General features: G+C 48.5%; 1 protein-coding gene across 1 annotated transcript in view; it reads left to right on the top strand.

Annotated features, from left to right (window-relative positions):
• LOC106805287 (sedoheptulokinase-like) overlaps window positions 1-5,656 on the top strand; it is a 68,010-nt gene extending 62,354 nt beyond the window's left edge. The window contains exon 5 of the mRNA XM_014806825.1: window positions 5,424-5,656. Within this exon, the coding sequence (XP_014662311.1) occupies window positions 5,424-5,656 (233 nt within the window). The remainder of the gene's footprint in view (window positions 1-5,423) is intronic.
• Window positions 5,657-12,946: the final 7,290 nt, after the last annotated feature.

Genomic DNA, 12,946 nt, shown 5'->3' with positions numbered 1-12,946 from the left:
CTCATATTCTGCTCTCTCTCTCTACTCTCTCTCTCTCTCTCTCTCTCTCTCTTCTCTCTCTCTCTCTCTCTCTCTCTCGACTCCGCTCTCTCTCTCTACTCTCTCTCTCTCTCTCTCTCTCTCTCTCTCTCTCGCTCTCTCTTCTCTCTCTCTCTCTCTCTCTCTCTCTATCTCTCTCTCTCTCTCTCTCTCTCTCTCTCTCCTCTGCTCTCTCTCTCATACTATTATATAATATTATATATATATATAGTAATCATATATATTATATTATTCTTACCACGTCTCGCGTTGATAACGTTCGAAGTAACGTATTATTATTGCGTGCTGACGTTAATTTCAGGCAACTCGGTTCGCTATATTTAGTTTGGCACACCGAGTAGCAACAATAGCTTGTCTGTGGTGTGGAAATGTAGAAGTTCCTGATTTAGGAATTGAGATGGTAGTTGGATGTCGCACAAAGGACAAGCAATCGTACATGATTACAATAATCAATACGTCAACGAGTGAGCGACACAATTAGTTGCGACGATATGTTTAGAGTAGCAAATCAAACCAGAGTATGGCCACAATGTTGCTCCTAAATAAGGCATCAACACGGGAACATATGATCAACCGTCATTGAGGTAAATGAATTGATATGACGGCATTTGCAGATCAATGCATGCTGCACTGAGATACATTTTAGGTCTCTGATGTTCATAGCTGGCTAACTAAGCGATGGTACGTCACTACCGACTCGCCTGGCCGATCCGGACGGTTAGATCACGCTCGCAGCCAACGTTTTAGCCGCGCCCCCATTTCGCGCCCCTCTCGTCAACCTCCTATCCCTCAGTCTCTTGACATCGTGTCATCTCTTTCTTTCTCTCTTTCTCTCTCTCTTTCTCTCTTGCACTTCTACGCTCTCCTATTTACGCCACACGCACACGATACACACGCACGCACACCACCGCACGCACGCACGCGACGCACGCGACGCACAGCACACCATAATATGTATATACGCCACACACAATGCGCCATACGTCATACAGCACCAGCGCTATCGCAAACGCACGCACGCACGACACAGAACATCGCACGTTACGCAACATGACGTGAGGATATCTCGTCTGCCCGCGGCATTGCGCTTCTCTCTTTCCCTAGACATCGCGAGAATCGGTTTTGAATTGCATTTCACACCAACGTCCACTCCTAATCTGCTACTTTCAGCGCAGCTATCACGCAGATTTGCTACCTAACTTGCCGCCAACATTTTACATTACATATTGTCTTCCGAGCGGTTAATTGAAGTTAGCCTACAGCGCCGGCAATGTTTCAAAGGACGTGCCGCAGATCGCTGTTGGATTTTGCTTCTTGCGTCGCCCTGCCTTGGAGCTCTTGCACAACAAAAGTGAGTATTGAATAAAATAAAATAAAATAAAAATCAAATAAAATAAAATAAAATAAGCTGCAGTTGCATTCCGCTTGAAAAACTTATGAATTCATATTTATTTTGTCGCTCGGCCAGGTAAATGTCCACAGATAAATATGAATTCAACAAAGTCAGTCAGTCATTTTAATTTATATTAACCACAATGTTCTCTAAACTCGACGCAATTAAAGAATAACAAAGAGTCATCTCGCTTAGTTCGACGACGACGCTGCCAGGCCGACCGACAGTACATTCATTATACACTGTCCGACCAAATTAACTTGCATTCGCTAATCGCGAATTTGCGACCAAACATGGCCAGTTGTCCTGCCCGCATGCGTCCTTTTTGCGCTGCTTCTTCCCGTTCGCCGCTTGGAGCTAACTCGTCGCGCCATTTCATTACTTCCGAAATCAGCGCGTGAGAAGCAGTAGCTAGAGCCATTTCACCCCATTTAAGCTTACAGTAATTTTAGGACCTAATGTTTGCCGTCACCAGGGGAGCGAGAGTAAATTTCTGATGTCTATATACTAACTACTTATTATCTATATTACTAACTCTTATAACTCTTAATTAAATCTACTATACTTACACTCTCCTACTAACTCATTGATTATCTCTTAGTGCTTACACTTACACGCTAGGTTTCTTCACTGCTCAGTACATAAGGCGATTAAGCGCTTTCACGAAGAGTATCTCGGACGCTCGGTCTCATGAGCGTCACGTCATAGCTGCAACAATGCCCAACGAGCGGACCCCTCAGCCTTCGATCGATTGAGCAAAAATTAGACGGATTCGTTTCTTTCGTCTTCCGCTGCCAGTCGCGTAGTTACGTGTAGCTTCATTACAACTAGCGGGATCGTTTCTCTAATCTTCCGACGATTTCTAGTCTTCGTTTAAAGTGCGTGGGTTTTTTCACTCATCTGTATAAGACGTCTTGCAGGACGAGAAAACCTTTAATCTTTCATTTTTCTCCATTCTTTCGTCTTTCTTCATTCTTCTACCTTTAGAGTTGAGTCGGTATCGGGTTTGAAATTCGCTATATCTCAGCTAACGCGTTTCAAGCACTAACAGCCGACATTCGTGCCTGTCATTTACCGCTGGACTAGGATAATAGCGTCTACTATGGTCTTGCATCTGTGCTGAGTTCCCACGCTTCTTTACCTCGATCATCTCTCAGCAAGAGCTGCTTCGACTTTTTGTCCGAAACGCGCATTTCTCGCTAGATAAAGCTCCTCTCCTCGCCGCGTGCGCCATATCTTTGTTGAAGGAGGAGAATTTATCGGGTCCCTCCGCTAAAGAATCACTAGCTGTCGTTGCTACCCAAATGCAGTCAAGCATATAGATGTGCCACGGATGGTCAAGGTAGCGGTGGCGGTCTGCTTGCATACGCAGGCAGTGTCCACCGCACGGCGAAAAACACTAAACCCGTCCCCATATCGGCGAGAGAAATAGTAGAAGAGAGAAAGAAGAGCAAAGAGGGAGAAAGAGCAGAGAGAGATGCAGATAAGAAGAGAGAGAAGAGAGAGAGAGAGACGAGACGAATACAGGAATGACGAGAAAGATGAAGACGCAGTAGACGAGCGGGTCAAGCCTGGAGAGGATTGAGAGCGAGAGCGAGGAAGAGAGAGAGAGGAGAAAGAGACCGAAGAAACGAGCAGGTGAGGAATGAGCAGAGAGAGAAGAAGTGAGAAGACGAAGAGACGAGAGACCGAATGAGTACGACGCATGAAGAGAACCCGAGAGACGAGAGAAAGATCGAGAGAGAGAGAACAAATAGCAACGACGCAGAGATGAGACCGAGAGAGCATAAAACGACGAGGGGGAGATCCGCCCCGCCCCCGCTGGCTGATGTATCCCAACCGCTCACAGCTGTTCCTCCACCAACCAACGCTAAGTGTCACCACGCAGCGCAGACGCGGACTCTGCTATCGCAACTCCCGCGTCGCCTCCACCTTTATGTCACGATGCGCTAGAAAGCGTAATTACAGTAATAGAACCTTCAACACTCAATAATCCACCGCTCGCGTATTTGCGTCATTACCAAATCGACTGCGATGGCGAGGATGCTTATACCTGGAGTTGCGCAGCCAGCCCCCTGCATTGCCCGCAAACCAATTGTGCCCCTGCCTGCATTTAACCCCGCCCTGCCGCCACCGGGAATGCCGTGCATTTAACCCCGTGACAGCACTAGTCCGATGATCTGCACCTAATTCTCATTCATCCCAACTTCCTCACCGGCCGCATTACCCTCACCCCCTGCATGAAGCGCATTTTAGTTACCCTCGCTACCAATACATTCCAGGAGGCGGGAAAACAATGTCAGGCACGTACAGCACAGGCCGAGCACGGTGCAAAGGCATATAACATCGGAAAGCCTACTCGATCTTTTTTTCGCCTTACCACACATCAGACGGCCGCCTGCAGAAAGTTGACTCCGCCTTTCCGGCATCGTAGACTACCTTGATTCTGTGTGGGTTCAGGCCGCATGCGGCATCTTCGCTCACTTTGTCTGTGAGAAACTCCCACATACTGTACTCCTTTCTGGTACTTGCACGCAGAATTTACCCGCGCGCACAGACCTATTACGCCGGCGCACACTACGGCGCGCGCCCACCACACCAGACCTATACACGCGCCACACACAGACCTATACGCCTGCGCCTACGGCGCGCACACACACACACACACACACGCCCGCGCGCCATCGGCCACACACACACACACACAGACACCGTGCGCGCGCAACACACACACACAACACAGCACACACACACAAACACACACACGCGCTCAGCGCACGCCACACACAATACACACACACACACACACAACACACACACGCACTCACACACACACACACACCACACACACACCAGCACACACACACACACAAACACCACACCGCCGCTCACGCCACGCACACACACGCCGCGCCACGCTGCCGACACCACACTAGTACGCACGCACGCCACGCACGACGCCACGCACGCACGCGCACACACACACACACACATAGTTAGTATTATTTAGATATTTTTTTTATACACGACCACGCGCGCCGACGACATAGCGCGCCACAAAACACACTCACATACACAACACAATGCCGACACCAGCACACACACACACACACACACACACCACACCAAACACAGACACACACTACACACACACACACACCACACACATACACAGCACAACAGCACAACACGACGCACGCACAGGGCGCCGCGCGCGCACACGCACACGCACGCGCGACGCGCACGGCAGCACGCTTCACACACACACACACACACACACGAACACGACACACACACACACACACACACGGCGCCGCGCGCACGGCCGCGCCACACACGCCGCACCACACGCCACACGCGGCTCGCGCGCGGCGTGGCAGTCGGCGCGGCGCAATGTGTGCGTGTGTGTACGGTCGTTACTGCCGTTCCATATGCGGACACGATCAGCATGTCCGACGCTGTTCACGTTCCGTATATACCGCCGCTGAAGCGGCATGTCGTGCGAGCATCAGCCATGACGTTAGTTAGCATCGCGGCTTATGACCAATCTGGGTGGTGCGTGGCGTGTGCCTGCTGTGTGATGTGTGCGCTGCGCGCGGGTGACTAAACATGCACCGCCTAGATGTGCACTAATGACTTGCCCACGATGCTATGCCACTTGCTATTGCTTCACGTGTGATGCATGCCTTTTGCCTTGTTCTGCACTGATGCCTCTTGTGATGTTGATGGCACTTCAAGTTATGCCTATGCAACGATGCCGATCCTTGATGCTGTGCTTGATGCTATCAGTATCTCTGCACCATGATCAGTTGGGGCCTATACCTTATGCCTGTGCCGCGAATATAAGGAAATCGTGCTGTCACGACTGTCTGCTGAACGTGGATATAGACGTGCTGGTCATTTCTTCATATATGATTATCGTACATATCATATATTCATACATCATCTATTCCCCCGTCCGTCGCTCATCTCTTTCTCCCTCTCATTGCAGGCAAGGTGTCGCGCGCGCTCTGTCACAGCCTGATCTCCAACCTGCGCAGCATGATGTCTCAAGAGGTGCTGCGACGTTCCGACGTTCGCCGCATCGTCGGCAGCGGTACGGCGCTGCTCAAGAATCGCGTGCTGCAGGAGGAATTCGAGTCGCAGTACGGATTGCCGCTAGTGTTCGACGAGCAGGGCTCGACGGACGCGGCGATGGGCGCCGCCATGGCCGCCATCTTGTGAGAGCCGAGGACGAAGTAGTGGCAGCCATCTTGTGAGAGCCGCGGACGAAGTAGTGGCAGCAATCTTGTGAGAGCCGAGGACGGAGTAGTGGCAGCCATCTTTTGAGAACCGAGGACAAACCAGTGGCTGCCATATTTTTAGCAGTGATGAAACACTGATAAAGAGTTGGGTGTCTACCCGGAAGCCACTTGCATCGATGATGTCCATAGACGTTTTGTACTTTAATAAAAGTCGCGTGGCCTTTATTTTTCCTTAATGCGTGCGCATGTCGAGTCAAGCGTTTGCATTCAGATGCTGGCAGAAGAGTGGCAACCGTTTCGTATACACTTAAGCGTTAACGTTTGATAGCAGTAACAGATATGAAGATGCTGTTTGATTATGACACGGGTGGTACGATTGAGTATTTGTTTTTTGCTTTTAAGTGGGGCACACTAATTAGGTATCACGCTCCATGCACACACAACTTGGAGACATTCCACAGTTTTACATCTAAGTAGGCCTAATAGTGAAAATGGTTCTGTAAACATCTAGGGTCTGTACGATCTTAGTTGTCAGTAGTCTGCACCAGATGGCCGTTTTCAGAAACAAAATTAATCTTAACATCGGTCTTCACACTCTTAACTCTTTTTCATCGTCCGTTGACAGAAACACGGTACAAGTTACAAGTTTCCTTTACGCAGTGCAGCGAGGTCCCGTCTACGAAAAAAAGTTTATGTTAACACTAATGTGTAAGACTAATTTTATTTCTGACAACGGGCCCCAGTTAGGATGTTAACGACGATGCAAGGAATTCTCACAGCGATGGGTGGAGTGCGTGATAGTGGGGCGCGAGCTAGGCAGCTCGGCTAGCCCAACCTATACTGCGTCTGTATTATTGTCGCTGCACTTACACATGATATCAGGAGTGTATCAATATTGATACACTCCTGATGATATACTCTCACAAGTATAGTTTCTACGTTTACACGTGGCTGCAGCCGTTGCGTATTGGTGCTGTGTCAATCTGTTGCAATAGTCCAGCCTGTTCTACTAGCACCTATGACAAATACGACATACGCATATACGCTCTCCTATGACACTATTTGTCATAGGAAGATTCTTCCTATGACAAATATTGTTGTATGTGTTTTGCGCATCATAGAAGTTTAGGAGCGCTATTATGAACGCAAGCAGTGAATTTCAGCTGTAAAGCGGAACGAAGTTGACTCGCCAATATTTGTCATAGGAAGAATCTTCCTATGACAAATAGTGTCAGGGGAGAGCGTATATGCGTATGTCGTATTTGTTATAGATTCAAACAGAACATGTTGCAGCGTCGTAACATGTGAAAGCCGCCTTCACGTGCGCTAGCGGTATTTTACATGCAGTCAAAGCTCTTGCCGCACCGTTGCTGACGTCACATGAGGTTGCGACCATAGAAATATATATATACCGCTATATAATATCTAGTTCCTTCGTTGCTGACTTCACTACTTGTAGTTGTCTACCGTTACACGATCAAACAAACCGTATTCTCCGAGAAAAAATATGTACGTCTCGAATATAACTAACATCTGTAAATAGGTACAGATGGCGCTGCCGTCGCGACGTTCGCCGCGCGGATGACACTTGTTATATTTGTAACGGCGGGACCGTCGTCATCGTCATCGTCTGCCCGGAGACGCACGTCTGCGAATTATTGCGGTATTAATGTGAGTTATGTGCAGGACGATGCGACCATGGCCACCATCGCTGCTCGGCTAGCGGCGAGTGACTTGTGTCGAGTGAACGTAATAATTAATGTGATTTATGTGCAGGACGATGCGGGCCACCATCGCTGCTCGGCTAACGGCGAGTGACTTGTGTCGAGTGAACGTAATATGCTCACGGCGCTTCACCCCTTCACGGCGCTTTACCCCGCGTTCGCCTGTATAGGTTCTATTTTACTCGATAGTAGTTTGGAGATGCGAGCGCGATGCCCACCGACGAGACGGCGTGGCGTATAATGTCTCCATCGGGAATGGAGTGATGTTGGCGCACCTCCGTTTTCATTGCTTTTGATATCGTTTTCGTATATACTGTTGTTCGCGCGAACATGCCGTGTTGTTGTGCTTCGGTGAGTGTGCCGATAGTGCGCGCAGCCTGTTCATCCAGGTCAGAACTGAAAGGAAACTGCGTCGAGAAGAAAGGGAGGCTTAACACGTGAAAGGCACACTCGAGTAATACGATTGCGAGTGAAAGGCGTGGATTAAAGCAGAGTGGTGATTCTGTCGGGTTTCGGCGTGCTTCCTTGTTCGCTCAACAGTCGCGTTGCCGTGACGTCACCGCCACCTCGATGATCACGCGAGAGCAGATGGCGCGGTGATTATTTCGTGTTCTTGCCTCCCCTCGATCCGTTGTTTAATTTCCACGCCTTGTGTGTGATAGTCGTGAGCGCCGTAGGTAGGCGTTGTCGAACACAGTGGATATCGACGTGGCTAGCTCTAGAACTATAGCCTTATAGAGGCCTGTGGCAGAGCGAAGGCTGCCACAGGCAGAGCGAGGCCTGTGGCAGAGCGAAGGGCTATAGTTCTAGAGCTAAGACGTGGCAGGCTTATTATTCAGGCGAGGGTTTGATGATTCCTCTAGCCTGTCGTGTGTTCAACTAGCATGCTGGAAGCTATCATTATTGTCGAATTCATTCTTACATCGATTGAGTGGATCTGTCAGACGAACTGCTAGCGCGTTAGGGGATCTAACGCAATTTCGAACGTCTGTTTCTGATACGTTTCTGAACTTTGCGCGATATCGTTCAGCGACGACAACGAGAGAGTATGATGTTGTATGAGTTTTGATAAAATTTCGTTTGTTTTTGGTGAGTGAAAGACGCTGAACGCTGCAAGGTACGCGTGCTCCATGCGCGTGAGTGACCTATGATAATATAATAATATTTGTTGGTTATTTTCTAAGGTACACACACCCACTCCACACCCACACCACCAACATAAACATGCACGCGCGCACACACGCGCACGCGCGCACACACATAAACCGACAGACGTACAGACGGACAGATGGACGGACGGACAGACAGACGCGCGCGCACGCGCGTATAGAGTCGCACGTATAAACACGATTGTATTTTGTCTGTTTACATAGTTGTGCAGCTTTTTGTATTCAGAAAGCGCGTTATAAATCAGTGTGTTATAAATATGGAGTTGTTCGTGATGTTCTGATGTTTGCATGTCGCTGCACGTCTGCCCGTGCCACGAGGCGGTTACATACACACAGATGCAGGGTGTGGCTCGACCACCACCCTCTCTCCTGTCACACACACACTGGCAGCAAGAACAAGTCCGCACCTGCAGTTACAGCACACACGCATCTATTGACTATATATATACAACATTGAATATATTGAATATACATTTTATATATTGAATATTTATAAATATATATATATTGTTGTATATATTATATAGTCAATAGATGCGTGTGTGCTGTAGCTGCAGGTGCGGACTTGTTCTTGCTGCCAGTGGTCACATATAGCATCCCGCAACTACGAGCGTCGTACACGTTCTATAGCATTCATCTATATCCATCACACACGCGCATACATGTACGCACGCACCCGCGCACACGCGCACGCATGTACGCACGCACCCGCGCACACGCGTACGCATGTATACGCACGCACCCGCGCACACACGCGCGCACGCACACCCGTACGCATATACGCACGCACACGCGTACGCATTTACGCACGCACCCGCGCACACGCGTACGCATGTATACGCACGCACCCGCGCACACACGCGCGCGCATGTACGCACGCACACGCGCACGCATGTACGCACACACCCGTGCACACGCGCACGCATTTACGCACGAACACGCGTACGCATGTACGCACACGCGCGCGCGCAGAGACAGTTTCCATCGAACATGCATTTTCTCGTGAAGACCTCTCTGCGCTTGTTCCATAAATAAACCTATACGCGAGTGATAGGCGCGGGAAAACATGTTCGCAGGCTAACGATGATAAGCTTCCGCGTCGCCACACGAAAACATGCTGACGCCATAATAAACTCGGCAGCCTGAAGCTAGCGGTCTTCACGTCTCTCGCGTATAGGAAACTCGTGAAGAGGTTTTGCACGTAAATTGAAGCATTATGAAAACGACAGCGCAAATATGGCCGCCCTTCAGAGCCGGCGAGGCGAGCGCCTGAAGACAGATAAGAACCGATGCGGCGACAAAGAAACAGGATTTGTCGCTTAGAATTCCTAGTTCCGTTTCGTTTCGTAACCGAACGAATTAGGATACACCTAATAGTTCCGGAGGCATATTATATATATATATATATATATATATATATATATATATATATACGGATACAGGTACGGCGTACAGTTTGAGTATGACATTTGTTGTTCTGTCAATCCTACATAATCCGTCAATCCAAGCTAATAGCATACTGCCACTCATACTGACAATATACCCTGATGTATAGGGCCTATAATATCCACGCGATGACGGCCTATGGTTAGTTATATATAGCTTGTTACTTTCATGCTGACAATATACCTGCTCTATAGACTATTAATAACCGAACCAACATAACCGCAGGCACTTGGACGTTTCAATAAAACATAATGCTAAATAAATACGAAATCTATTTACTACCAAAGTCTTAATGTTTCTCTACTATCTTTCGCCTATTATTGCCGACAATTTCCTGTAAATGCCGTGCAAAAGCTCCTCTGCAACACACATGTACACCGCACGCGCGCTGCCGCACTCTGACACATAAATATATAGTTAATATTTATGTGTCAGTGTATTTATGTGTCATATTTACTGGTCTTATTGTGTATTTATGTGTATATTTATGTGTCAGTTATATATATATATTTTGTGTCAGTGTGCGGCAGCGTGCGTGCGGTGTACATGTGTGTTGCAGAGGAGCATTTGCACTTCATTTACAAGAAATTGTCGGCAATAATAGGCGAAAGAGATTAGAGAAACATCAAGACTTTGGTAGTAAATAGATTTCGTATTTATTTAGCATTATGTTTTATTGAAACGCTCCAAGTGCCTGTGAGCATAACACGCACGGCGCTGAGCTGGAAGCCGCAAGGAAGACGTCGGGTAGGAAGACCTAATGTAACCTGGAGGCGAGACTCGGAGGCGGAACTCAAGAAGAGGGGCTACACCTGGAGGGAAATAGAGCGGAAGGCGACCAACCGAGCGACATGGAGGGAGTTCACAAATGGGCCGAAAAGTGAAATAATGGCCTATGTAGCCCAGGAGACTGAAGGGTTACAAAGAGATCGAGAGAGAGAGAGAGAGAGAGAGAGAGAGAGAGGGAGAGAAAGAGAGAGAGCCACGCAATATCAGCCTTAGAATTCCTCTCATGTTGACAATATACCCGTTCTATAAGGCCTATTATACACACGCAAGCCCGCCCTATAGATTAACAGACAACGCGAACACGCGGCCCTTTGCACAAACTCTGTCTAATGTCTTTACAAGGCAGGGATTATAAGATCTTTCAAACTGATGTCTTTGCACGTTGCGTGCCATTTTACTTGACATAGCTGCGTAACAAACATGGCCCATTTATACCACTAAGCGACAGTATTACCTTATACACACCAAAGCGACAAACACTCATGAAGTGAACTATGTTCACTCTCTCCCATCTCCGCCCCCACTCACTTCACCTGGACACGGAATTGCTCAAACGCGCATAGTGACTCATGGGCAGGAGACACATACACATAGATAGACAGAAAGGCGCATAGACAAGGCGTTCAGAAGCACTCAAGCACGAAAACATTCGAAACGAACGCGCTTTCGAAAACATTTGCGAGAGAGAGTGCCCATGCACTCTAAATCGAGCTAGTATACATATAGTAGCTGGGATGGCAGGCGCTAATGGTAGTCTCAACACATACAAACACGCGCGCGCAAGCACGCACACACACGCGGGCACGAACACACACGCGCGCGCGCACGAACACACACATACGTATACGCATGCGCACACACACACACACACACACACACACACACACACACACAGATACACGCACACACACGCGGGCACGAACACACACGCGCGCGCGCACGAACACACACATACGTATACGCATGCGCACACACACACACACACACACACACACACACAATGACCACCACGGGCAGTGGCGCGTATTCTTTTCAACAATTTCATTTCTCTAGTGTCTTCAAAATCACGCGGACAAGAAAAATCACTTGAACAGTTTCTCTCATGAAGCCATACGGCAAATAAATCACAATAAAAATCTGGTATTTTACCGCTATAAAAGGAAACATCATTTGGCATACATTTACAATTCCAAATCACATCAATGCCTCTCAATTTAGCAATTCAGCAATTAAACATAACTTTCTATTCTTCTTTTACAACATCGCGCCACGATTCCCAGCTATGCTAATGTATGGGCAAATGGCGCGGCAACGTCGGTCGCCGTTGACTGCCAAGATAATATTCTTCCGTCGTTCTTATACGTTCAAAGTGGAGCCTAATGCCTAATGCCATCTATATAGTATTGTAGTATAGTGTATGCTGGCGGCCCACCAAGGCCACATATATATAGTATTGTGTATGAAGGTGGCCTATAAGGCCTTCTATATAGTAGTGTGTGGTAAGCATTGGTTGTAAGCTATACCGCCTCCCGCAAAGAAAAGTAGGCTGCATCATTTGCACAGTGTATTATTGCGCCAGCGGGGCCCTAGGCCCCCGGTGACTTAAGGCCACACTTGAATGTGGATATCTGTCGCCTGCCCACAGTACAGGCGGGCACATGCCGCAGATAAAACTTAGAAACTCGGAAACTCGAAAACTCGGAAACTTAAAAAGGCGTATGTCGTTTCAGGGCTTCCATACGATCGATCGGGGGTGCGTGCATCCAGGATGCTGCATTAGAGCGCGGCTGTGAAATGATGGATAAGCGAGGAGAGCTCTGTAGTCCGTGGTCAACAATGGCACAAAGGCCTCACCGAAACAGCGACGGTTGTACGCGACTTGTCATCCTCCTGCTCTGAGTGCACATCAAAGCACAGGGAGGACAGCGATGTTGTTTAAAAGCGTGCTGGAAAAGCAAGCGAGCGAACGAGACGTCAGAGTGCGGAGAAAGCGCCTAGAATAATAAGACTGACAGGAAGCGAGAAAGCGAGAGGGAGAGAGGGAGAGAGGGAGGGAGAGAGAGGGAGAGAGAGAGAGAGGGAGAGAGAGAGAGAGAGAGAGAGGGAGGGAGATAGAGAGCGCTAGAGGAGAGAGAGAAGATA

Source organism: Priapulus caudatus, unplaced genomic scaffold, assembly GCF_000485595.1.
Source record: "Priapulus caudatus unplaced genomic scaffold, Priapulus_caudatus-5.0.1 Scaffold108, whole genome shotgun sequence".
Lineage (NCBI taxonomy): Eukaryota > Metazoa > Priapulida > Priapulimorpha > Priapulimorphida > Priapulidae > Priapulus > Priapulus caudatus.
Note: the sequence above shows the minus strand (reverse complement) of the source record. Positions and strands in the feature narration are given on the sequence as shown.